We start from the raw sequence: 23,741 nt of genomic DNA, 5'->3' as shown, positions 1-23,741 counted from the left end.
CACTTAACCACTGCGCCCCTGTTTTTTTGTGTGTGTGAGTCTGTACCTGCTGTTAAGCTCTCACTTTCCCTGACCACAGGGCACTGTTCACTCTTCTGGAACTTTCTTAGACTCTACTTGGGCTGTGTGGACCCAGAGTGTGTGCTCCCCAAGGGCAGGAGTGCTTCTCCTGTGTCTGTTTATAGCACAAGCTCCAGAAGGCTCCTTTTGCAGCAGAGACTGGTGAAGGCTGTCCCATGTCACCTGCATGGCGACGTCTGCCCTCACCCCAGCCCAAGTTTATTCTCTGCCCAAGGCTGCTGTCCTTTAGACTTGCCCTCCTCATTTAGGAGATGTTTGTATGCTCTGGTTTCTGAGGCAGACAGGCTGAGGTATAGAGCAGAAAGTTATTCTTAACCTGATAGTTCTGTTCGTTCAAATGTATTTAAAAAAAAAAAAAAGACGTCCCCATATGTGCTTCTAGTCCTTGCGTCTCTTTAGGATTGATGTTGGCGTTGTCTCAAATCCAGGAATATCTGTGTTATGGATTGAATTGTATCCCCAAAAAATATGTATAGATCCAGACCAAAAGAACCAAACCCGTTGCTGTCAAGTCAATTCCAACTCATAGCAACCCTATAGGACAGAGTAGAACTGATCCTATAGGACATAGTAGAATCTATCAGGAAATGGCTGGTAGATTCAAACTGCTGACCTTTTAGTTAGCAGCGGAGCTGTTAACCACTGCGCCACTCTGCTCTTTGTACTGATTAGGTTTAGGATATACCCTATGCTGATATTTTTGTACATGTGTATATGTATATCTGTGGAAATAATCCTATTTGGAAATCAGGTTTCCTTTGCTGTGTTAATGGTACCGTATCTGTATAGGGTGTGCCCTAAACCCAATCACTACAAAGAGCAGATTAGACGCAGAAGGAAACAGACACCAGGGGAAGACAGGTGCTATCTGATGAGGAGAGACAGATGAACCTACCTGCCCAGAACTCCAGGGATTGCGGCAGCTACTAGAAGCTACACTAGATAAGGAGGGACCTCCCCCTAGAGCCACGCCCTGCATTCAGACTTCAGACTTCTAGCCTCCTGAACGGTGAGAAAAGGAATTTTTGTTCTTTAAAGCCACCCATTTGTGGTATTTCTGTTACAGCAGTACTAGGAAACGAAGACAATCTGTTACTTCACAACCAAAACCAAACGGACTCATGGTGACCCCATGTTTGTCAGAGTAGGACTGAGCTCCGTAAAAGGTTTTCAATGGCTGATTTTTCAGAAGTAGATTGGCAGCCCTTTCTTCTAAGGTGCTTCTCAGTAGGTTCGAACTGCCAGCCTTGTGGTTTGTAGCCCAGTGCTTAACCATTTGCACCACCCAGGGACCCAGACGTCCCCATGTGTGCTTCTAATCATTGCGCCTCATTGGGATTGGCATTGGCATCTATCATTCCAAGTCCGGGATATGTAACTTAGACGCCCCTCACTATGTCCTCTGGGAGTTGGAGCCAGAATTGGGCAATTAGTTACTTTCTCTTAATGGCTGCAAATGCTCGATCACATGTGTGGGGTGAGTCAGGGTATGCCTTAAAAATAAGGATTCCACCGGTGGGGCCCAGGAGCAAGAAAGACTGAAGGGAATGGCCCTTCCTGAGGCCAAAGACCAGAGCTCATAGGCCCACAGGGGCCAGGAACACGCAAGGGCTACCCCCTCCACATCCTCCTGGTCGTGTGGGTGGGGCAGCCGCCCCACTTTTACAGCCCTGTCTTTTTTTATAATAATGACATGCGTGCAGCCTGACAGGCAGCAATTCATTAATTTTTACATTCAGTTCAGTGACCTTGTGTCCATTCTTCAAGTTGTGCAGACATTCTCACTCCGTTGCAGCTCTGTCTTTAAGACCAGAATCTGCTTCCTAGTGGCTGCCCCCACTGTCTTGGCTCTGCAGGCTACCTGGGCCTGCTGCCCGGCATGCTCTGGAGGTCCTTTGTCCTCGGAGTGTGTTCCTCAAGCAAACCCTTACAGAGATGTGGTTGGGCCAGGTGCCCCGAGATCAGGAGATGTAAGTCATGTGCCGCACCCTCGAGAGCCTGCAGTTAGAAGGTGACTCCCCTGCTCAGCCAAACAAAGGCCGGCATGGAGTGTGCGCTCGTTAGTCCCCAGTGTGTGTTTGAGGACGGTCCTCTGCCAGGATCCCGTGGCCAGCGGAATCAGTGTAGCCTGCCCTCGGGAAGTCAGGAGGCTAAGGCAACTGCATTTCAGGGAACTGGTGGCTAGCATGTTCTGGGAACTGGGAGCTGTCCCCCAAGGCCACAGCCCCCGTCTGACACTGCAGGCAGGGGCACATGAAGGCTCTTCCCGAGCCCCAGGCTCTTGAGGTCCCGGTACTCTGGACAGCCAGCCTGGACCTGCCTGTCCCCTTAGCTGTGTTTACTTTGTCCCCACTCCATCTTTTCCCCTGTGACAGCAGCCCAGGCACCGTAGTCGTCCAGACCAGAGCTGTGGCAGGCACTTGGATGTGTCGGGCTGAGCATGGTGATCAAAGTGGAGCCCTGTGTCATTGCTAGAGCATGATGTGACCCTGCGTAATGCATACAGCAGCGGATCGCGAGGGCTCGCGGTGGGCCAGGCCCTCACATGCCCTGTCTTAGTCATCTTCCCCAGTTAGGCTTGAAGAAGCTGATGTTTAACGTAGTTAAATAGCCGTTCCACGGTCATAGAGAAAGGGACAAAGCCAGAGTTTGAAACCGGTGCCTTGGCTCTGGGCACTTAACCCAGCGCAGGCTGTTTCCCCAGTAAAAATGGGAAATAAATACAAGGAGCCGTGAAAATAGAACTTTTCTTGGCTACACAGCAGGGCGCTGGGGGATGGAGATGGAGCTTGATGGGCCGAGCGGTCCTGCACAGTACTGCAGTGGGTGGGGAATCCTATTACCATTAGTAATCACAGCTCCTCTTTTAGCCATTCATTCAACAAATATTTACTGGATGCCTACAGTTGGCCCGAATCTGTTCGAGGTACTGGGGATGCAGCAGTAGGCAAAGAAGTTTTGCCCTCATCAGGTTTGTTCTAAACAGTTAAGTAAAACACATCCTCTGCCAGGAGGCCCTGGGTGGTGCTGGTGGTTAATGTGCTCCCTGCTAACCAGAAGGTTGGAGGTTTGAGTCCCTGGCAATCTACTTCCAAAAAATTAGCCATTGAAAACCTGTGTTCCTATGGAGCACGGTTCTACTCTAACACACAGGGTCACTATGAGTCGGAGTCAGCGCAACAGCAACTAGTACTGATATAGAACATCAGATTGCGGTAAGTGCTGATGGAGAAAACTAAATAGCGATGGGAGAGGTTCGGAGTGCTTGTGGGTGGAGGGGTCCGGGTTAAATCAAGTGGCTGGGAAAGTTTCTTGAGAACAGGACAGTTAAGGTCAAGGCAAAGGAGAGAGTCATGCCAGGAGCTTAGAAAAGAGCCTTCCAGGCTGAGCAAAGGCCCTGGGCACGCTGCCAGGTTGTTGCACACCCACTGTGTGCTAGGTTCTCCAGTGGGTATGATTCTGATTTGACCCTGAACTTCGCAGTGACTGAAGGGAAAAGGAAAGCTAAAATAGTTACCATAGTCCTTAAAGACGCCTGTTGTTCAAAGGCATCGAAGCTTTTCCTAGCATTTGTTTCTAAAAATAATTCTCCTGTGGGGATTCCTGGAGCAGAGGATAATAAGTAGAGTCAGTGATGGCCTCAACTCTGTTCCATCGACGGCAGACCCCACACGCAGACTGGTCCTGACACGTCTGCCAAGGGCCGAGCAGAACATCCTGGGCACGCACAGGGTGACTGGAGTCTGCCGGGCCTGCCTTCTTCCCCCAGCCATGCTGTCCTCATACCATGTCTCTCGCCAGGGCTTCTGGGAAAACTGGAGAGCACACGGTGGGGGCGGTGCCCTCTGGCAGGAGTTGATGTGGGGTATTCTGTGGTGGTCGGCCTGGGCCCTTTAAGCCCAGACGAGCAGGAGAGAGCTGGCTTCTCTGCAAGATGAGGAGCACGACAAACCCGAGCGGATTGGTGGCCACCCCCCTCTGCGGGAAGGGGCTGGGGGCCAAGCCGCTTTTCCTCAGGGGACAGTGCTGTGTCGGCCCCAGGCCTTGAAGAATAATCACGTCACCAAGTATCCCCAAAGCATTCGTGCCACAAACCTGACCAAGGTGCCTGGGGCCTGGAAGCAGCACAGGGAAGCTTTCAGGCAAAGTCTAGCTTGAGCAGCACAGCTTCCTTGGGGGCCTGCCTGCCCTCTGATGCCCCATGCCCTGTGGCCTCCTCCCTGTCAGCGGCACTTCTGTCTGTTCTTGTGTGCTCACCTCCTGAGCCCCGTCAGGGGGAGTCAGCTCTGGCCACACTACAGGGGCTCCCATCCCACTCTGCCTCTTCAGCTGGAGGGCAGGGCAGTGCCTGTGGTCTGCTCTCCGGGAACGTTGAAGGTGCTCGGTGAGCGTTTCTGAGTCAGTGAACACAGGAGTGAAGGGCTCTGTGTGTGGACGTGGGTGTGTGCCTGTGCTTGGCACATAGAGCTGTCCTGACAGGCCTGACCTTGTCGTCGGAGCACACGCTGTCGTCCATGCCCTCACCTGACTGGGGATACCTCAGAGGTTATAGCTGCTCCCTGCCCTGGGGTCACAGTCCCTCCTCTCATCAGTTTTGTGACCCTCCAGGAGTACACGCTTTCTTCCCCAGCCCACAGTGCCCTGTGTCCTCTTCCTCGCTTTCCCAGCCTGTTGACTCGGTTCTGACTCCCTTGGGTGTGATGGAGTCCTGGCCTTCCCAGCCACCTCTTTGCGGCAGAAAGGCTTCCTCGCCCTTGGCTTCAGCACCCAGCTGCTTTGGGCTCCTTTCCTGCAGAGGGTGACCATGGTCCCAGTCCTTGTCGTCTGCAGTCGGGTCCATGCGGCCGCCAGCGCCACTGCCCTCTGTCCTCAGCACATGTGCACATTTGATCTAAGCCACGGCAGAAGTTCCCTTTAGGTCTTCTTAAATCTTGCAAGGGGCAGTGGTGATTCAGTGGTAGAATTCTCACCTTCTGTGTGGGAGACCAAAGTTCGATTCCTGGCCAGTGCACCTCATGTGCAGCCACCATCCGTCTGTCAGGGGAGGCTTGTGTGTTGCTGTGATGCTGAACAGGTTTCAGTGGAGCTTCCAGACTCAGATGGACTGAGAAGAAAGGCCTGGCACTCTCCTAAAAATCAGCCAATGAAAACTGTGGATTACAGCAGTCATATCCCATCCACGGGTTGGGGTTGACTCAATGGCAGCTAACAACAACAGCAACATACTTTGCAAAACATAAGCCAAGGCACCCAGTCATTTCCCACTGAGCACTTGAGTGTGGAACTCGGGCTCCCCCAGAACTCACGGCCCTGTCTGGGCTCCTGTGGCTCATGCACTCAGTTGCCAATGGCGTCACACTTAGAACAACTCCTGACGCTTGCCTGCTGCACCGGCTCCTCCCAGCAGCACCAGCTCCCATCCCAAGGCCAGCTCTTGGCCAGCACGTGATGGAGGGCGTATGAGCATAGGCGGCTGGGTCTGGATCCCAGCCAGTTGGGACTCAGTGCGTCTGCTCTGTAAAGCAGGAGTGACATCTGCCTCATGGGGATGGCGAGGACTGAGGGGGAGACAGTGTCAGGTGCCTGGCCCATGGGAGCTGCTGGGGACGAGTGTTACCAGGCGTCAGTGGTCCTGTGTGTGATCGCTCTGACCTGCACATCAAACCCCCTCCCTCGCCAGGCTCTGGTTCCCATCTGCCCCAATCCTGGAAAGTGCCTTTGTTTCCCAGGTGTCGTACGCCCGCCCGAGCTCCGAGGTCATCAAAGATGCCAACTTGTACATCAGCGGGCTCCCTAGGACCATGACCCAGAAGGATGTGGAGGACATGTTCTCGCGGTTTGGACGCATCATCAACTCCCGTGTGCTCGTGGACCAGACCACAGGTACGACCAGCAGCCGCGGTGCACCAGGGGCGTCGTCCTCCAAGTCAGGGCCAGGTGTTCTGGGGAACACAGACCGCTGATTGGGGGGTGTCATTAGTGATTTCACAAGTGAAGAGAGCGGCCATGAGATGACATTGGCTTTTGTTTCATGAGGCTGCAGAGGTAAACGAGGATGAGCGAAGCCCCCGGGCTAGGCCAGCTCGTTTTGGTGGAAACACCGAGAAGTGCTGACACCTTCCCTCAGGCACCCACATGTCCCAGCCTTGCCTGTTTGTGGGGGAGGGGGTGGAAAGGCTGCTGTCCGTGTTCTGCTGGTTTTATTTCAGGCAGACGGTTTACGATTACAGTGCAAAATCGTCTTTATGGTTTACGATTACAGTGCAAAATCATCTTTTTTTATGACCCAGAATCCCTGCTCATTCCCTGAAGCTACAGGGTTGACTGTTCTGATGAGCACTTCCCACCCCACCGCCCATAGCACTTTCAAAGCCCACAAAGCTCGAAGACAGCAAGTCCCGTCACTACCGTCCGTAGTCATCTCAGTACTGGACATAACACCTTGGCTCTGCACTTTGCATATAGCGGCCAGGCACAGGCGGGCTAAGGCTCACACACCCTGGTAGAAGTAGCTCTGGCTGCCCTACCCGTCTGCCCCCCTGGTTCCATCTGTGGAACAGGGTGTGTGGGCCGTCCCTGTCTTCAGGCTCCTAAATTCTGTTCCCAACAATAGTGGGGATTTGCTGCCAAACCAGAAAGGAACAGTTTTTGCCCACAGAGCTCAGTGAAGCTGATGGAATTGTCCACAGTTGATTTTCATGTTCTTCAACACGGTGCGTTCATCACCTCCTCAGCATGGCCAGCCCCAGGCTGCAGATTAGAGCACACAGCAGGGTCCCAGGAAGGGATAGCTCTGAGATCTCCTCCTAGATGGGCCAGCCTCCTGACCTGTGGCAATGAGGGTTGGAGAGCGTGGGCATTTTACTGTGTTCTCCCCCTCCTCCCACCCCTACTGTGGAAGGTCAGCTGGGCATGTGCTAGGGCACTGCCTTGGGAGGGACAGGCAGCTTGTGGCCCTGAGCCACCATTGTAGGTGAAAGGGAGGGGAGCGGATGACCACCCATGCCCTGTCCCACTGTCATTTCTGGCTTCTGGAGCCTGGTCTGCAGGCTCAGGTCACTGGCATTTTCTGGGAGCCCTGGGTACCGCGTGTGGCCTGGTGCAGACACCCACTCCGACCCCAAGCTGTGCTGGAGGCCGTGTGTCCATTCACTCACATCACCTCCTTCCTCAGCCCCTTCTCTCTGGGGTGGGCGGGAAGGATGCCATTTGCTTGGTGTGGTCCCTAAAGTCTCCTTTACTGACCTTCAAGGGCTAGTTGGCTAGTCAGTGCCCGTGTCTGTTCCTCACCCCACATGGGGCCATCCAAGCAGGCTGCCCCGGACATGCGTGGTGGCCGTGCTGGCTGCCGTCTGCCCCTGTGGCCCTCCTTGTCCAGATTGCATCCAGACTGCTTTGCCTTTGCTGGTAGCTCTTCTAGCCGCGGCCTAGCGCCAGTGGAGCCCACCTCTAAGAACACCCCAGCCCACCTTGCTTTCCCCCGGGGTCTCGGGCACACACGTGCCCACCATCCCAAGGGAGGTCACTCCCGTGACCTCTCATCCTTTGCTGGGGATTTGGCCTCCTTTCTGGAAGTTCTGCAAGGCCTATGTCTCTCAGAGTGCTGGGGGACCTTCAGAATTGCCCCCAGTGTCAGCCAGGAGCCTCGGGGGGTGCACAGGACCTTCACTCTCCACCTGGCCTCCCGCCAGCCTCTGCTGCTTCGATGAGGGAAGTGGCAACCCCACCCTGAGTTGTGGGCACACTCTTAGAGCAGGAGGACAGGAGGGAGGAGCCAAGGGGAAGGAGAGTTGAGGTCACCCGGGAGGGCTCCTCCACACTGCCCTCGCCCAGCCCTTGTTTAGCTCTTTCTAACCAAAGAGTAGAAAGGTGAGCCCCTGAGGCCGTGGGCTCCCCCGCTGGGGACAGGCTAGTTTATTTGCTGGGCTCCAGAGGCCCAAAGAGGGTCAGGGGCGAAACATTTCCCTTGGAAACACTGCTGGGTTTGCACCTCACGTTTGCTTTTTAGTGATAAAGAAGTGGTACGTTCTCTTAAGAAATCTTAACATCCTGAGCTGACAGAACTTAATTTTTAAAGTTTCTTTGCTGCTTTACCCATTTTATTTGTAAATTTTGTATTCTACTCATTTGTTAGTCTTTGCTCTTAATTCTAGAAGACACTAAAAAAACATGGTGTCATATTAAAAAAAAATGACTTCAGATAATTTTGTGCATTTGTTTCTTTCTCTCTCTCTCTCTCTGCTTGATTTCAAGGTCATTAACATGACCTTCATTTGCGTGAACACGCCTCCCTGAAGGCAGCTTTTCTGGAAGGAGGAGCCAGCCAGTGCTTCCGGGTCTTACTTACCTCAAGTTAGATTTCATTTTGATTTCCAAGTCAGCTGTCCTTCCTGCTATTAGGAGCAGACAAAACAGTGCTGAGTGTCTGTTTTCAGGTGTTCCGTCTGAACTGAAATTAAAAATGAGCTCAGGCTCCAGAATTTTCCCAGCACACATGTATATTGCTAGGTCTTACTGTTATTGTTGTTGTTAGGTGCCGTCAAGTCGGTTCCGCCTCATAAGCGGCTCTGTGTACAACAGAACAAAACACTGCCTGGTCTGATTGCTAGGTCTGTTCTCACTGATTCAGTGAGTGTTGGGCCATGTGATTTTTTTTTTTTTTTTTTTTTAATTTAAACAATCACGGTCCCTGCGCTGTTAGGAGCCGCCACATGGCCTTCCTGGGCATGGTCCTGGGGCGAGCCCCTCAGGGGAGTTCCCCAGTTGGAGGCTTGGGGGTGCTTTAGGACTCAGTGTGGGGCGTCCACAGTAGGTAACATGGAAGAGGGCTTGCTTGTAAAGAAGAAATCCCAGGCTGGTGGGTCCCTGACTGTCATCTGTGTATTCTCATGAGACCCGCTGCATCACGGTCCAAGTCAGGCCAGAGTGTGGGGTTCTAGGCCCGAAAGGGGCCAGCTGCTCCTTGCAGTGATGCCTGTCACTTCGTGCCCTGCCAGTGGTGTGCCCGGGTCTCCTTGCCCCTCTACTGCCTTGGGGCCAGCCAAGGAGTCCCACGTCCCACGCCCCACGCCCATCTTGGGGGGACACACCTCACTCAGCTGGTGACCCAGGCACTGGGCTGTCCCACTTTCATCACAGTCACTAGCAGTGTGCTCAAAGCTCTCTGTCCCAGAGCTGAGAACCGTTTCCGACAACCCATGACTGAGTGTCTTAAGAAAGAGGGTGTTTAGGTGAGGCTGTCTACCGCAGGGTACACCTGGGCCCCCTCCTCACAACTCCCAGGGGCATCACTCTCAGGCCTGGCCCTCGGCTGTCTCCTTTCCCACTGACGGGCACCAGGACCTCCACACTTGGCCCTCATTCCTCCTCCCCAGGAAGGAGTTGGTCCTCCTTCCACTGCTCACCATTTCCCCCAGACCTAGAAAGTGGTGGGCAGATGGTGGGAGGATGGCCAGACTCTCCCTCCCACTCGGTTTGCTTGGCCGCCTTGCCCCGGCCTGCTCTTGTGCTCGTTAGGGGCTGTGTTACCCCTTGCAGGGGGTGGTTCAGTCTAGGTGGCAAGAGACCGTGCCCTCCTGAGGCAGATGGAGGCAGGACGGGGCCAGGTGCACAGGGGGCCCAAGACAGCAGAGTCTGTGGTGGATTTCAGCCCATGTGCCTGGACAAATTCCTGGGAGAGGGTTAGTGGCCTCATTTCATTCTTAGGGTGATTTGGGTCCCACAGAATGTCCCAGGACCCTGCAGCAGTGTCCCAGAGGTGAGTGCAGTCGTGACAGCGGCTAGAAAGAGTGGGGGAGGGCATTGGTAAAGGAGGAGATGCGTGGGCCGAGCAGGGCTGGAGGGCCTCAGGGGAGCCTGGGACAGGCTGGGCTGGGCAACGAGGGCTGTGCCGCTCCTGCCTCAGCGGCCTCAGAAGGCAGAGCTCCTCAGGCACATTAGCAGAAGGAGGGGGAGGCCTGGAGCCCTGTCCCCCAACCTTGTTCATCCACCTTCCCCTCAGCTCATCTGTGACCCACATCACACAGTGGGCATGGTGTGTGTAATCTTGTCTGACATTATTTCTTTTTTCTTAAAAAAGAAACATTTCATTTGAGATATCTGTCACCAGAAGGGTCCCTGGTGGCGCAGTGGTTTAAAGTGTTCGATTGCTAACCGAAAGGTCGGCAGTTCGAACCCACCAGCGGCTCTTCAGGAGAAAGGTGTGGCAGTCTGTTTCTGTAAAGAATAGGACCTTGGAAACTCTTTGGGGCAGTTCTGCTCTGTCCTGTAGGGTCACTATGAGTCAGAATCAACTCGGCAGCAACGGGTTTGGTTTTTGGGTTTTTGTTATTACCAAAAACTATTAGCACTGAGACTATGGCATCATTGCTTCAGCTCAGAAGAAAGTCTGAGACCTTAGTCTTTTATTGTCTTTTTTGTTTTTTTTTTTAATCCGTTTGTTTATTTTCATCTTCAGGTTTAATTTTTATTTATTTCATTAACCAGGAATTCACTCTGAAGCACAGTAGACTGATTTGACTTTTGTTTTTCAGTTTGAAAAGTTCTTTTTTTCCCCCTAACTTTATTTTTATTGGTTTGTTAAAAAGGTTTGTCCAGAGGGGTTGCGTTTATCCGGTTTGACAAACGGTCGGAGGCAGAAGAGGCAATTACCAGTTTCAATGGTCATAAACCCCCAGGTTCCTCCGAGCCTATCACAGTGAAGTTTGCCGCCAATCCCAACCAGAACAAAAACGTGGCGCTGCTCTCCCAGCTCTACCACTCGCCCGCGAGACGGTTTGGAGGGCCCGTGCACCACCAGGCGCAGAGATTCAGGTGGGTCAGGAGGGCGGCGCTGCGGGAGGCCTGCGCTGCGGCACCTACTCGGTGCCTGCGTCCCCCTGGGCCCTGACGCTCTCCCAGGCAGCTGGAGCCAGGCCTGGGGTAACTCAAGCAAACAGAAAATGCTGGGGACGCTAGGCCCAGCCTCTTGGAAAGGCACATTTGGAGTCATTTCCCGTCTCCGTGCTTCTGCCCGTCATAAACGTATCTGCGTGAAAGCCGTGTCTTTAATTGGAATCCAAAAGGTGGCGCAAGTCCCAAGTAGCTACCATAAGAATGAGCACATACAGCTCATACTCATAGCTTCTAGTAAAATGAGAACAGAGCCATGGTTTAAAAGATCCGTGGGAGAAAAAAGCGGCTTTTGGTGTGGTTAGAAGAGAGTTGTTTTCCAGAGTTTTTAAACCAGGTTTAGACATTTGTCAGCAGCCTTAAGATGAACCTTTCATAGACGTTCCTTGTGGAGTCATTTTTGTATCTAAATGTGAAAGGCCTGCTGTTTAAAAGCCCTTTGCAAGAGGTGAACAGTGTTTACATAATGAAAACGCTTAGTCTTAGTCTTTCCATATTGGAAACGGTGCTTGTTGCCAGGATAGAGTAGAAAAGAGACAATTAGAGTCAGTAACTTGGACTCCAACCTGTGGGTATTATCACCTCACTAGCCAGAGGAGATCACAATTTGTGGGGCTGTTTTAAGTTTTTATTTTTGGTCAAAACATCCAAAAACAGCACGAGGGCTTAATTCAGTGGCTTTTCGGTTTTCCCATCTTCATTTTAAGCACCAAGGTCAAACCGTCCCTGCTCGTCCCCACAAATGCTGTCTTGAGAGGCATGTTCACAGTTGAGTAATCCACAGTTCTCCGCTCTGCTCAGACTCTGAAGCTGGCCTTTCTTCCTTGCCTTTTCTAGTTTAAAAACAGTGGCTGGGGACGTGACTGTGGTGAGAAGGGACCTCTATCCAATTTGAAAAGTCAGCTAATACCATTAGAATCACTCGTAATAGGGTGGGTGGTGTGGACGTAACAGTCAGTGGGTCACTTGATAATTGGAACTGGGAAAGCAGGGGAGGTCAGAGAAGAAGGAGGCCTTTGGTCACAGTGACTAGGAGCAGAAAAGGGAAGCCTGAGGAGCTGGAGTTGCTGGTCAAGCAGACAGTGATCACAGCGACCACAGGGAGCCCAGGGGAAAGAACTGGAAGGAAGGGGCAGGTTAGGGAGTCAGGGAAGGAGGAAAAGCATCGCCGCCAGAAGGCAGACTGAGATAAAGAATACGGGGAAGAAAGACCCAGGAGAACCGAGGTTGCAGCCACTTCTTACACTCATGTCAGGAGAGGCCTGTCTTTCTCTACCGTCAGAGGAAAGAATTCAGGGGCGAGGGACTGTCAAGATAAAAGAAATCAGCTTCAGTTAGCAGAAGAACCAACTGACAAGAATAATAAGAATGAGAATAACTTGACTAAAACATAGTAAAGTATGACCTCGGATTATTTCTGGCATCACAGCTACATAAAAACTCACAGAAAGATAGTAACGTGTGTCCCTGCTTGGTTTCCTCCAGGGTGGTTGTGGAAAATGGGGGCACTGAGGACCAAGGCCACATCCTACAAAAGTCAGAGCAAACAAGGTCCTTTTACAAGTGGAAACCTTTTTCTAGTTCTCTTTGCCACCCAGCCCACTTCATGTCATAGATGCTTGGGTACCAGCCATGTCTCGATGATGCTGGGAGTCAGGGCCACTCAGGAGCCATCCAGTCATCCAACCAACTTGGTCATCCTGATGTGGGCTGTTCAGAATTATTCTTGAGATTTTAAAACCATGATTGATAATGTATCTAGAGTCTTCTGTGCCTGCACTGGCACTGACTCTGGGGGCAGTGAGCAGCATCGTGGGCTGGTCACGCTTGTCTGTCATCTGCTGAGAGAGTGACCGTTCATTGGCCCCTGGATGGGACCTGAGGTACAGTGTTTGGCCGTTGGGTCCCACGGCTCCAGGCCCAATTTTATTTTGGAGCAGGTAGTACTCCTCCTCCAGCAGGATCGTGTGGCTTCACTGCGGTCTCGTACTTGAGTATTTTTAAATGTGTGTGACGTCGGGAGGGCACCATGACCTCAGCAACCAGTTTATCACCCGTCTACCTGAATCCTTCTTGCAACGTCTACACGTTTTCACAAGGTTTATTTTTGGTGTAAATCGAAAGTGTTGCTTTGGAAAGCGTCCCCCGTTTTTGGTGAAGTTGGGTGAACTTGCAGTTGCCAGTGTCCCTCCCGGGCCCCACCCCCTGTCTGAGCCCTCAGCCCTCAGTTCTCTGGAGCTGTGGGAAGGACTTCTCCCTGCCCTCTACAGCAGTCCCCATGGGGGCGCTTTCACTGGCCGCTGCTCAGCTGTGACCCTCAGAGAGGGAAGGCCATGATGAGGGGAAGGTACAGAATTTGGAAAAAGAAATGAAAAAAAATCTAGTTTCACCCTATCCCCCCACTCTGAGACACACAGACACAGAGTATGAGAGGAAAGAGTTTCCATCAGAGAACACTGAGGGTGAGAAGCTTCTGGAAGGATGTGGGGAGCGCGTCCACCATTTAAACGTGGGCATGCCCCTGTGAGGGGTGGAGAGAGCAGCTGCTCAGAGGCTGCAGTGGGGGCTTTGCACTGAGATGGGGTTAGTTGGGGCTCCCCCATCTATGAGAGTCAAGTGTCCTCTCAGTGCTAATCACCCATAGAGCTGGGACCCACTCTCGCCCTCCTCCAGCTCCATACAGAATTCCTCTCAGCTAAAAAAAGCAATCGTGACTGATGCAGGTGTCCAAGACTTCGTGCCCCAAGCAGTGGCCGAGCTCGGCAGTGTAGACAGGGAAGGACCCAGTGTCCACGTGTGCCAGGCTTTCCTCCCGGGCCCTCACGTGTGGACGCGGCCGCCTGCCCGAACATGGCCTGAACACTGTGCTCTCTCTGTCCGCTAGGTTCTCCCCGATGGGTGTCGATCACATGAGCGGGCTCTCTGGCGTCAACGTCCCAGGCAATGCGTCTTCGGGCTGGTGCATCTTCATCTACAACCTTGGGCAGGACGCCGACGAAGGAATCCTCTGGCAGATGTTTGGCCCCTTTGGCGCCGTCACCAATGTGAAAGTGATCCGCGACTTCAACACCAACAAGTGCAAAGGGTTTGGCTTTGTGACCATGACAAACTATGAAGAAGCCGCGATGGCCATAGCCAGTCTGAACGGCTACCGCCTGGGGGACAAAATCTTACAGGTTTCGTTCAAAACCAACAAGTCCCACAAATAACTCGCTCATGCTTTTTTGTACGGAATAGATAATTAAGAGTGACCGAAGTTGAAACTTTTTTGTTAGTGTACAACTCACTTTGCGCCAATTTTCACAAGTGTTTGTCTTAGTCTAAATGAGAAGTGAAAAGGTTTTTTATACTCTGGGATGCAACTGACATGTTCAAATGTTTGAAATCCCACAATGTTAGACCAATTTTAAGTTTCTTAAGTTATTTCCTTTAAAATATATATTAAACAGAAATCTAAGTAGACTGCATTAACTAACCAGTCCCTCTGGATGGTGGTAAAACTGAAGCATGCTTTAACTTATAAGACTGTCTAACATTTCGTTTCATTTGATGTCTCCACGAACTGGATAAAAAAAAGGAAACGTTATCTTTTAGTTTTAGTTTTTCAACTACAGATGTTAGACAGACACTGAGTGTGCGTTTTCTCAACCGCTACCACATTTTAAGCGATTGATGCTTTGGTTGGCAGGAAATTGCTTCCCCGAGCAGGTCCCATTGCCACCTCCCGCTCACTCAGCCCCAGGCTCTGCCGAGCGGCCTTGGGAGGGCCAGCGTGCCCGTCTGAGGGGCGCCTCCACAGGGAGGGAGGCCGCGGGCCGTCCAGAGAAGGGCACACACAGGTTTTGTAAGCCCGGGCGCCAATGGGGACGGACCAAAGAGTTTCAGGGAAACTCCAGTGTATTCCAGAGTCAGCTCTAAGCTCCAGGCACACCTGGAGACTTGTCGCTGCTCCGACTTCCCGAATCTGCCCAAACATGCATGCATGGTGCCCCCACAGCGGACACGGTTGTTCACTTCCTCCAGTCTCTGAGACCATTCACCACAGCTTGAACACGTACCATAGCGCTGTGTTTTAACCACACATAAACATTTGAGCATTGTATCTCTCGCATCCCTTCTTGTGAGCGCTAGGCTTTCCTTCCTATTTTAGTCGGATTTTTGTTTTGAAATTTTGCTTTCGTATGAACACTCAGCAGAAAAGTACTTCTTGCTGGTTAGCTATTAACAAAAGTCTTTGATTGTAGTCCTAAAGATGAACCCGCAACGCTCTCTCCATAACTGCCTTGACATTTTGGGTTGCTCTGTTAATTTTTCTTTTGCTTTTTTTGTGTTTTTTGTTTGTTTTTACTTTTGCATTTAAGACCATTAAATTTGATTTTGTTTTGCTCGAGTTTTGTTTTGTTTTTTTTATTTTACCTTTTCTTTCTTTTTTGGCTAGGGAAGGGACAGGCGGGCCAGCTTTCAGGGAGAATCTGTTTATAAGGTCTTCAGAAACAAACCCCGGCCTCGAGGAAAAGCACTCGCAAATCTGTGACGTAGGGACTATGCAGTCACAGGTCGGCGTGATTTAAACCGGGCGTCGATAGGAAGCGTCCGAGACGGGGCCTGTGGTGGAGGCAGGGCCCGGACTCCGGGCAGCTCTTCAGGAACGTGATCTGACTTTTATACATAACTCGTGTGTAGAGACTCCAAAAAGGGGCGGGGGTGGGGGGGAGATAACTTAGTACCGGCAGTTTTTAACCTTGCCATGAGACTAAATGTCTAAAATGTGTTTGGGTTTTGGCTTTTGTTTTAGTTCTAGATAGAACGGAATGATGGAATTATTTATTTATCTATTTATTTATTTATTTATCTGCCTGTTTATTTATTTCTTTATTGGCATGGAAAATCGGGCGTCAGGCGCTTCTCTAGAGCAGGTCAGGGTTCTGAGCAGCCCGTGGGCGATCTGGGTGCCCCAGGCTGTTTGCCTCCTTCCCCCTGGCCCCGACGCTTAATTGAGGTGCTGCCGCCGGCCATGCGTGTTGTCCTCACTAGTTTAAGAAATCGCCACATACTTTTCCCACAAATAGGCAAATTTGTACCCAGGGCTTGTCGCAGTTGGCCAAGTGCCACGGAGGACTTAGCCCCCAGCTCCAACAAAAGTCACGGATCCTAAATGGAAGCCAACTTGTGTGTCGCCTCTCACAACCCAGAGCCAAGGCGGTGAGCCTGGACTGGACACCGAGGCTGTCTCTGCTCTGTCAGCCCAGAGCTGTCTTGCCCCGGAACGGTGTTTTCTTGGGAAAAGACACCTCCGGTGGGTGTCTTCTGAGTGAAGGTGGGGTTCCTAATTCTGAAACTCGCCCTTGAGTCTCCTCGTGTGCACACATTCCTGCTGGCCTCAGATAGTGTCTTGTTTCTCAAGAGAATGCCATCTTGAATATTAACTGTGAAAATGGTGATGGGTACACAGCCAACACCTTGTCCCCTGCCCTTATCAGAACCATATGGATTATTCCAATGCTGGGACAGACACGTCAAGTCTGTGAACCTTGGAAAGCTCCCTCGAGTTTCTCGGTTTTGTGAAATGTTCCTCTTACGTGGTCTCCACTGTTTGAATAGCCTTCTAGCTAAAAAACCGCAGCGTGTTCCTTTGGGAGTTGTAATTTGCCAGCGTGTGGGAAGGGCTTAGCTTTTGAAACATTCCTCTCCAAGAGCCGTTTTCACGCATTACCCAGATCCTAGATGCTGACCCTGTGCCCTCAAAGTTCAGTGCATCTTATCTAGGCTGGTTTGCCAAAAGAAGGTCTCTTTTGTTAAAGTCACAATCCAGAAGAAACCAGAATTTTCCAGAAGAAAAAAAAATGTTTATGTAGATTGATCCTATTTGTATTTAGCAAAGTGAGCACTCTCCTTTTATTTGAGAAATTTGATTAAACAGAAGTTTGATTTGGTAGTATACCAAAGAGGCTTTGATTGAATTCTCTTTTGGCCTGTAAAACTTCCCCTGATAGTTACACCATACTGAGCAGCTCGGACTTTGTGAGAGAACCTGGTTCCGGTTGAATGACCCGGTTCTCCCCTTGGCTCTGCCCTTCATTTGGCTTTTCAGCATAAAAGGCCAAGCCGTGGTTCTCTCTGCTGGCTGTGCCTCTGGTCACAAGTACTGTGACTGTGCTTCCCCACCCAGGGGCCTTTGTCCCCTCCACTGCCACCATCTTGCACGACCATTTGAAATAGGGGCCTCTGGGCCCTTATGCAGGTGGTGCTGGGTGGGGTCCTGCCTTCCGGGTTCCCAGAAGGTGAGTCTCCCCCACTCCAAAGGCCTTAACACTTGAGAGTCTGCACTTGCTGTTCATTTCAGGACCCCAGCCTCCAAGGGGTCACTTCTGGATAAGAGAAGTAGATGAATCCAAAGACTGTTGCAGGCTGTTAGTTACCCTGGTTCTCCTCCAGACGCGGGCCGTTTGCCTATCGGATGTTGAAAAGACGTGACTTACCCCCGTCCGGTGTTAACGTCACTCAGCTGTTCCATTTCCCATCAGAGTCCACAGGTTTTTTTGTCTCTATGCTTTTTGCAGCCTTCATGTGTCGGATTAAACGGAATAAGAATAAGCTATCAGCTATCGGGCCTCTTCCTGCTCCCACCCTCCACCTCACACCCTTTCCCGTCTTCCCAGCACCTCCTCCGCCCACGGGGCTGTGAGGCAGCTCCTTAACGAGCCAGCTCCACTGTTCCTCAGGCTCCCGGCCCACGTCTCCAAACGTCCCCAAGAGCTCCCTGAAGTCACAAGTGCTTTCTGTTGAGTGGCATTTATAATAGACCGTTTCTTATAATCGGGGTAGAATCTGTGAGCCACCATCTGAGGCCCAGACCCCCAACAGGGCTCACATTTCAAAACCTGATTTTCCTCTGACCTCTAATGATTGTATCGTATTTTCCATACCCTTCCAGTGACACAGTTCTGGTTTTTTTTGTTTTTTTTTTTTTTGCTTGGTCGTTGAAAAGAACATGATTTGTAAGTCACCACAAGTACCTAAGTGAGGCCCACCAGTGGTTTGACCAGGGACTTGAGAGGACTGTCTTTTACTTCCAGAAGTCTCTTCGTTGGGGCCACCTCTTACCATATGTGATGTTTGGTTACAACTTGCTTTGGGGCGGTTGGGGGAGGCATTACCAATTGATTCCCATGCTGTACCGTAGATGGTTAGACGATGTGTATATTAGCGTGTTTTAAGTTATTGATTTGTTTTATATAAAATAATTTATTTTTCAGGTACCATTTTTCATTTTAACTTTGTTTTTACCTGGGTTTGTTTTCAATAAAGTATGACACTGCTGTCCAAAAGTCAACAATAAAATGAATCCCATTGTGTTCTTTGGAGGATGCTTATGTAAACAGCTTTTTTATTATTTTCGGAAAAGCACTGATCAGGTTTCCACCTTCCCACTGCCTTTTTATCCTTGTGAATAAATGTTCTTTAGTGTTTTAGAAGGAAAAAAAAGCAAACCTAGATTTTGATAATCCAGGAGATTTCAGATTAATAAAGAAGCTTTGAAAGAAGACCATTTTTCAAAATTTCAGTGACGTGTGAATATTTTTTGTCAATGGCTTTCTCAAAGAGAATGAAACTTTTGCACCATTTTCAGAGTTTTTATAGAGATGCCAAATTGATATATTTACATGTAATGGAAACATGAAAAAGTTTTATTAAACAATTGTTCATAGCTGTGTAGACATTTTAATTCAGTTTCCAAAGCTCTCCAAGCGTATTTTTGAAGTACGGAGTGATCACGGTTTGGGGTGTTAACAATTCCAAACAACACAATTGTCCAAATACTTAGTTCTCTTCACAGGTTATCAGGTGTGTGCTTCACGCTGTCTGTTAACTCTGACTGGAACTGTGTGATATTTTGGTAATAAACGAAGTGGGATCATTGAGTCGCCATGGTGTAGGGCTGATGGTGTGAGCCGCGGGCCTCCTGGTGACCCCTCCTCCCCGGTGAGCCTGGGCTGACCTCTGGCCTCCTTCCCGCTGCCGGTGACCTCCACCAATCCTGGGGGGCGGGCGCCTGTGGGGAGCTGAACGGAGCCAGCTGGGGACGCTCTCTGGGACAGACTCCCATGGCACTTTGGCCTCTCCCCAGACGTTCCCTCCTCCCCTGGAAAACGTTCACAGGTCAGGCCAGCCACCTCCCCTGGAGACCCAGAGGCCCCTTCTCCGGGTTTGGGTTTGCAGCTTCCTGAGCCTGCTTCGTGGTCCCTGGGCAGGAGGCGGGTGGCGTGGCGTCTCCTGCCCACCTGCTCCCACACCAGCCCGCCCTGGCCACCTGACCTCCCTTCCCTGACGATGGCCTCTTGCCCTCTCCCCATGTCGGACGCCCCCTGGGCCCTAGGCCATACTGCGTGTCTTCTGGGACTCCTCTTCTTTGGTGGTGGGACGCCAGTGGTTAGGAGCACCTGGCTCTTAGGTCAGGAAGTCTTAGGTTTGGGTCCAGGCGCTGCCGCTCCAGTGTGATGGGGGCAAGCCCCTGACTCTCTGAGCCTCAGTTTCCCCCTCGGTGAAACAGGCTTCAAAAGGCCCACCCCCTAAGTCCATGTGAGAATGAAAACATGAAGGAGGCGTGAGCTTCCCGCGGTGCCTGGGCAGGGCTGCTCCAAGTACAGGCAGCGCAGCCATCAGCACTCACGGAGCCGATGCTGCGGTCACTGTGTGTGTCCTGAGTGTGTGTTCTTCTCCCACTTCTCCAGATGTGGCTAGACAGCCCCGTGGCTTCTGGGGATGCCTCAGACCACCCAGCCGTGTCCATCAGCTGGCCCCACCAGGGCTCAGGCTAGTGGGTCTCCCTGTCGCTGTGGGGACCGGCAATACCACCTGCCATCTCCACGTGGTAACCAGCCCTCCCCAGTGCCTTGGAGAGCAGCGCCCCGCCTCCCCTGGGCTGGTCAGAAAGCAGAGCCAACGGCCTGAGGCCCCATTTGCAACCACTCCCAGGTAGTGCCAACGCCACGAGTCCACGGACCCCACTTTGAGAAGAAAGAGTAGGGTGTGCTCTAGCAAAGCCTTACCTGCCCCCTTCCCCACCTTCTGCTGCCTCGCCCTGGAGCTCAGAGCGCCGGGAGTCCCAGCCACAAGTCAGCCCCTGACTCATGTGACCCCATGCACAACGGAGTGAAACACTGCCCAGTCCTGCACCATCCCCATGATCGATTTTAGATTGGACGGTTGTGATCCATGGGGTTGTCATTGGCTGATTTTTGGATGTAGATTGCCAGGCCTTTGTTCTTAGTCCATCTTAGTCTGGAAGCTCCGCTGAAACCTATTCAGCATTATAGCAACACGCAAACCTTCACTGACAGACGGATGGATGGTGGCTGAGCATGAGGTGCATTGGGCAGGAATTGAACCCAAGTCTGCCGTCTCCTGTCTGAGTGGTGGGAAGTTATTCCTCAGCAGCCCTGGGGTCCGAGAGCTCATTCCCTACCAAATGGCCTCAGTGCAGTCTCTTCATTGTTTCATTCCAGATTAAGGGCCGCCGGACCCAAAGCCTACGTTCTTTTGTCTTTGGGATTTATTTCACTTTTTCACCTCAGTGATTTCTTAGCACTAAATTTCTGGAAAGGGGCCCTGGTGGCACAATGGTTAATCATCTGGCTGCCAACCAAAAAGCTGGCAGTTTGAACCCACCCAGCAGCTCTCCTGGAAAAAGACCTGGCAGTCTCCTCTCATAAAGATTACCAAAACCAAAAACCAAACCCATTGCCTTCGAGTTGATTCTGACTCAGTGACCCTAGAGGACAGATTAGAACTGCCCCACAGGGCTTCCAAGGCTGTAAATCTTCATGGAAACAGACTGCCACATCTTTCTCCCACGGAGTGGCTGGTGGGTTCCAACCACCGACCTTTTGGTTAACAGCCTAGCGCTTAAACCACCATACTACCAGGGCTCCTCATAAAGATCACAGCCTAGAAAATGCTATGGGGCAGTTCTACTCTGTCACATGGGGTTGCTGTGAGCCAGAATCGACTCAACGGCACCCAACAACAACAAAAGATTTTGGGAGGAGGAGGACATAGACCACAGTATTGTCCCCAAAGAGCTGGGCTCATGTCTAACAACAGGCAGGACCGAGGTGTGATACAAGAGTAGTTTTATTAAGATTGGGGGGCATGGTGAATCAACCCCTTATCCTCTGCCCCTGGCCTGAAGCCATCGGAGCAGGACAGATGGTGGGGCGCAGGAGGGCGCGCCTTGGACAAGTGGCGGCACTGGGCTTGCTGCTCTACCACCTTCCAGAAGCCACACAGAATCTCAAGGTGACCCTGGCCAGGGAGGCTTTGTCACAGATTAAAGACTTGCTTTGCCCACCTGCCCAGCCTGGTGCAAGAGTGTTTTATCCCACCCAAGAGTTCCCACTGCTGAACAAAGTCCATGGGGCCGGGGCACAGACCAGGGACCCCACGTGTGCACCAAGTGCTGGCTGGGCGGGGCCTCTGGGGAGTGACATTTAACAGGAGTTTGCCAAACAAGGAGCCCTTGTGGCTCAGTGGTTAAAAGCTTGGCTGCTAACCAAAAGGTCAGCAGTTTGAATCCAGCAGCCACTCCTTAGAAACCCTATGGGGCAGTTCTACTCCGTCCTATAGGGTGCTATGAGTCGGAATCAACTCGACGGCAGTGGGTTTATGTTTGTTGCTAAACAGAAATGGGAGTTCCAAAAGATGACTCCAATAGTTGTGGAGTCCCTGGATGGTGCAAATGGCAAACGCACTCGGCAGCTAACCAAAAGGTTGGGGGTTCAAGTCTACCCAGAGACACCTCAGAAGAAAGGCCTGGCAGTCTGCTTCTGAAAAACAAGCCATTAGAAACCCTATGGAACACAGTTCTGCCCTGAAGCACAGGGGTCGCCAAGAGTTGGCATCAACTCAACGGCAACTGATTTGATTTTTGGATTTCAGAGCCTTCAGAGGGGAGCACTTCCCTGCCTACACCTTGATCTTGGTTCAGTGAGACAGATGACATCCAGAACTCTTAAGAGAATACCTGGGTTGTTTTAAGCCATCAAGTTTGTGGTAATTTGTTAACAGCCGCCATGTTGTTCTTGTTAAGTGCCATTGAGTTGGGTCCAACTCATAGTGACCCTGTGTACAACAGAAGCACTGCCCAGTCCTGTACCATCCTCACAATTGTTGTTATGTCAATCCATCTCATTGAGGGTCTTCCTCTTCTTCGCTGACCCTCTACTTTACCAAGCATGATGTCCTTCTCCAGGGACTGGTCCCTCCTGATAGCATGTCCAAAGTATGTGAGACATAGTCTCGCCATCCATGCTTCTAAGGAGCATTCTGGTTGTACGTCTTCCAAGACAGATTTGTTCTTTCTTTTGGCAGTCCATGGTCTAGTCAATATTCTTGGCTAACACCACAATTCAAAGGCTTCAATTCTTCAGTCTTCCTTATTTGTCGTCCAGCTTTCGCAGGCATATGAGGTGATTGCAAATACCATGGCTTGGATCCGTCCTGTGACATCTTTGCTTTTTAAAACTTGAAAGAGGTCTTTTGCAGCAGATTTGCCCAATGCAGTGCATCTTTTGATTTCTTGACTGCTACTTCTATGGGTGTTGATTGTGGATCCGAGTAAAATGAAATCCTTGACACCTTTTGTATTTTCTCCATTTATCATAATGTTACTTATTAGTCCAGTTGTGAGGACTTTTGTTTTCTTTATGTTGGTTGAGGTGTAATCCATACTGAAGGTTGTGGTCTTGGATCTTCATCAGTAAGTGCTTCAAGTCCTCTTCACTTTCAGCAAGCAAGGTTGTGTCATCTGCATAACACAGGTTGTTAATGAGTCTTCCTTCAGTCCTGACACCCTATTCTTCATATAGTCCAGCTTCTTGGATTATTTGCTCAGCATACGGATTGAATAAGTATGGTAAAAGGATACAACCCAGATGCACACCTTTCCTGACTTTAAACCACGCAGTATCCCCTTGTTCTGTTCTAACGACTGCCTCTTGGTCTGTGTATAGGTTCCTCATGAGCACAATGAAGTGTTCTGGAATTTTTCCATTCTTTGCAGTGTTATCCATCATTTGTTGTGATCCACACAGTCGAATGCCTTAGCATAGTCAATAAAACACAGGTAAACATCTTTCTGGTATTCTCTGCTTTCAGCCAGGATCCATCTGACATCAGCAATGATATCCCTGGTTCCACGTCCTCTTTTGAATCTGGCTAGAAAGTCTGGCAGTTCCCTGTCGATGTACTGCTGCAGCCGCTTTTGAATGATCTTCAGCAAAATTTTACTTGCATGTGATATTAATTAACAGCGGCCATAGGAAACAAATAAATTGGTCAGTGGGCTCTGAGACGCTCCCTAGGTTGCAACAGAGCTGCCCTGTGGGACCCACGTCCCTGTAAGGTTGTCGTTACGGTAGATGACATCCTCGTCCTCACAGTAACCCTGTGAAGTAGTTAATTTTATTATATCTGCTTTTTACTATTATTTTAAGGTCTCTGGGTAACGCAAAAGGTTTGCTCTGGTCTACTAACCTAAAAGTTGGTGGTTCGAACCTACCCAGTGGCACCACAGAAGAAAGGCCTGGAGATCTGCTTCCGTAAACCTTGTTGTTATTGTTAGGTGCCATCAAGTCAGTTCTGGCTCATAGCAACCCCATGTGACAGAGTACAACTGCTCCCATAAGGTTTTCTAGATTGTAATCTTTATGGGAGCAGATCACCAGGTCTTTTCTCCTGTGGAGCTGTTGGGTGGGTTTGAACCACCAGCC

The 23,741-nt window shown here is 50.9% G+C and overlaps 1 protein-coding gene across 1 annotated transcript in view; it reads left to right on the top strand.

Moving 5' to 3' along the window:
* ELAVL1 (ELAV like RNA binding protein 1) overlaps positions 1–15,361 on the top strand; it is a 32,890-nt gene extending 17,529 nt beyond the window's left edge. The window contains exons 3-5 of the mRNA XM_004378398.2: positions 5,811–5,964; positions 10,668–10,893; positions 13,856–15,361. Of these exons, the coding sequence (XP_004378455.1) occupies positions 5,811–5,964; positions 10,668–10,893; positions 13,856–14,180 (705 nt within the window). The 3' untranslated portion in view covers positions 14,181–15,361. The remainder of the gene's footprint in view (positions 1–5,810; positions 5,965–10,667; positions 10,894–13,855) is intronic.
* Positions 15,362–23,741: the final 8,380 nt, after the last annotated feature.

This window comes from Trichechus manatus, unplaced genomic scaffold (genome assembly GCF_000243295.1).
Source record: "Trichechus manatus latirostris isolate Lorelei unplaced genomic scaffold, TriManLat1.0 scaffold00057, whole genome shotgun sequence".
In the NCBI taxonomy this organism is placed as follows: domain Eukaryota; kingdom Metazoa; phylum Chordata; class Mammalia; order Sirenia; family Trichechidae; genus Trichechus; species Trichechus manatus.
Note: the sequence above shows the minus strand (reverse complement) of the source record. Positions and strands in the feature narration are given on the sequence as shown.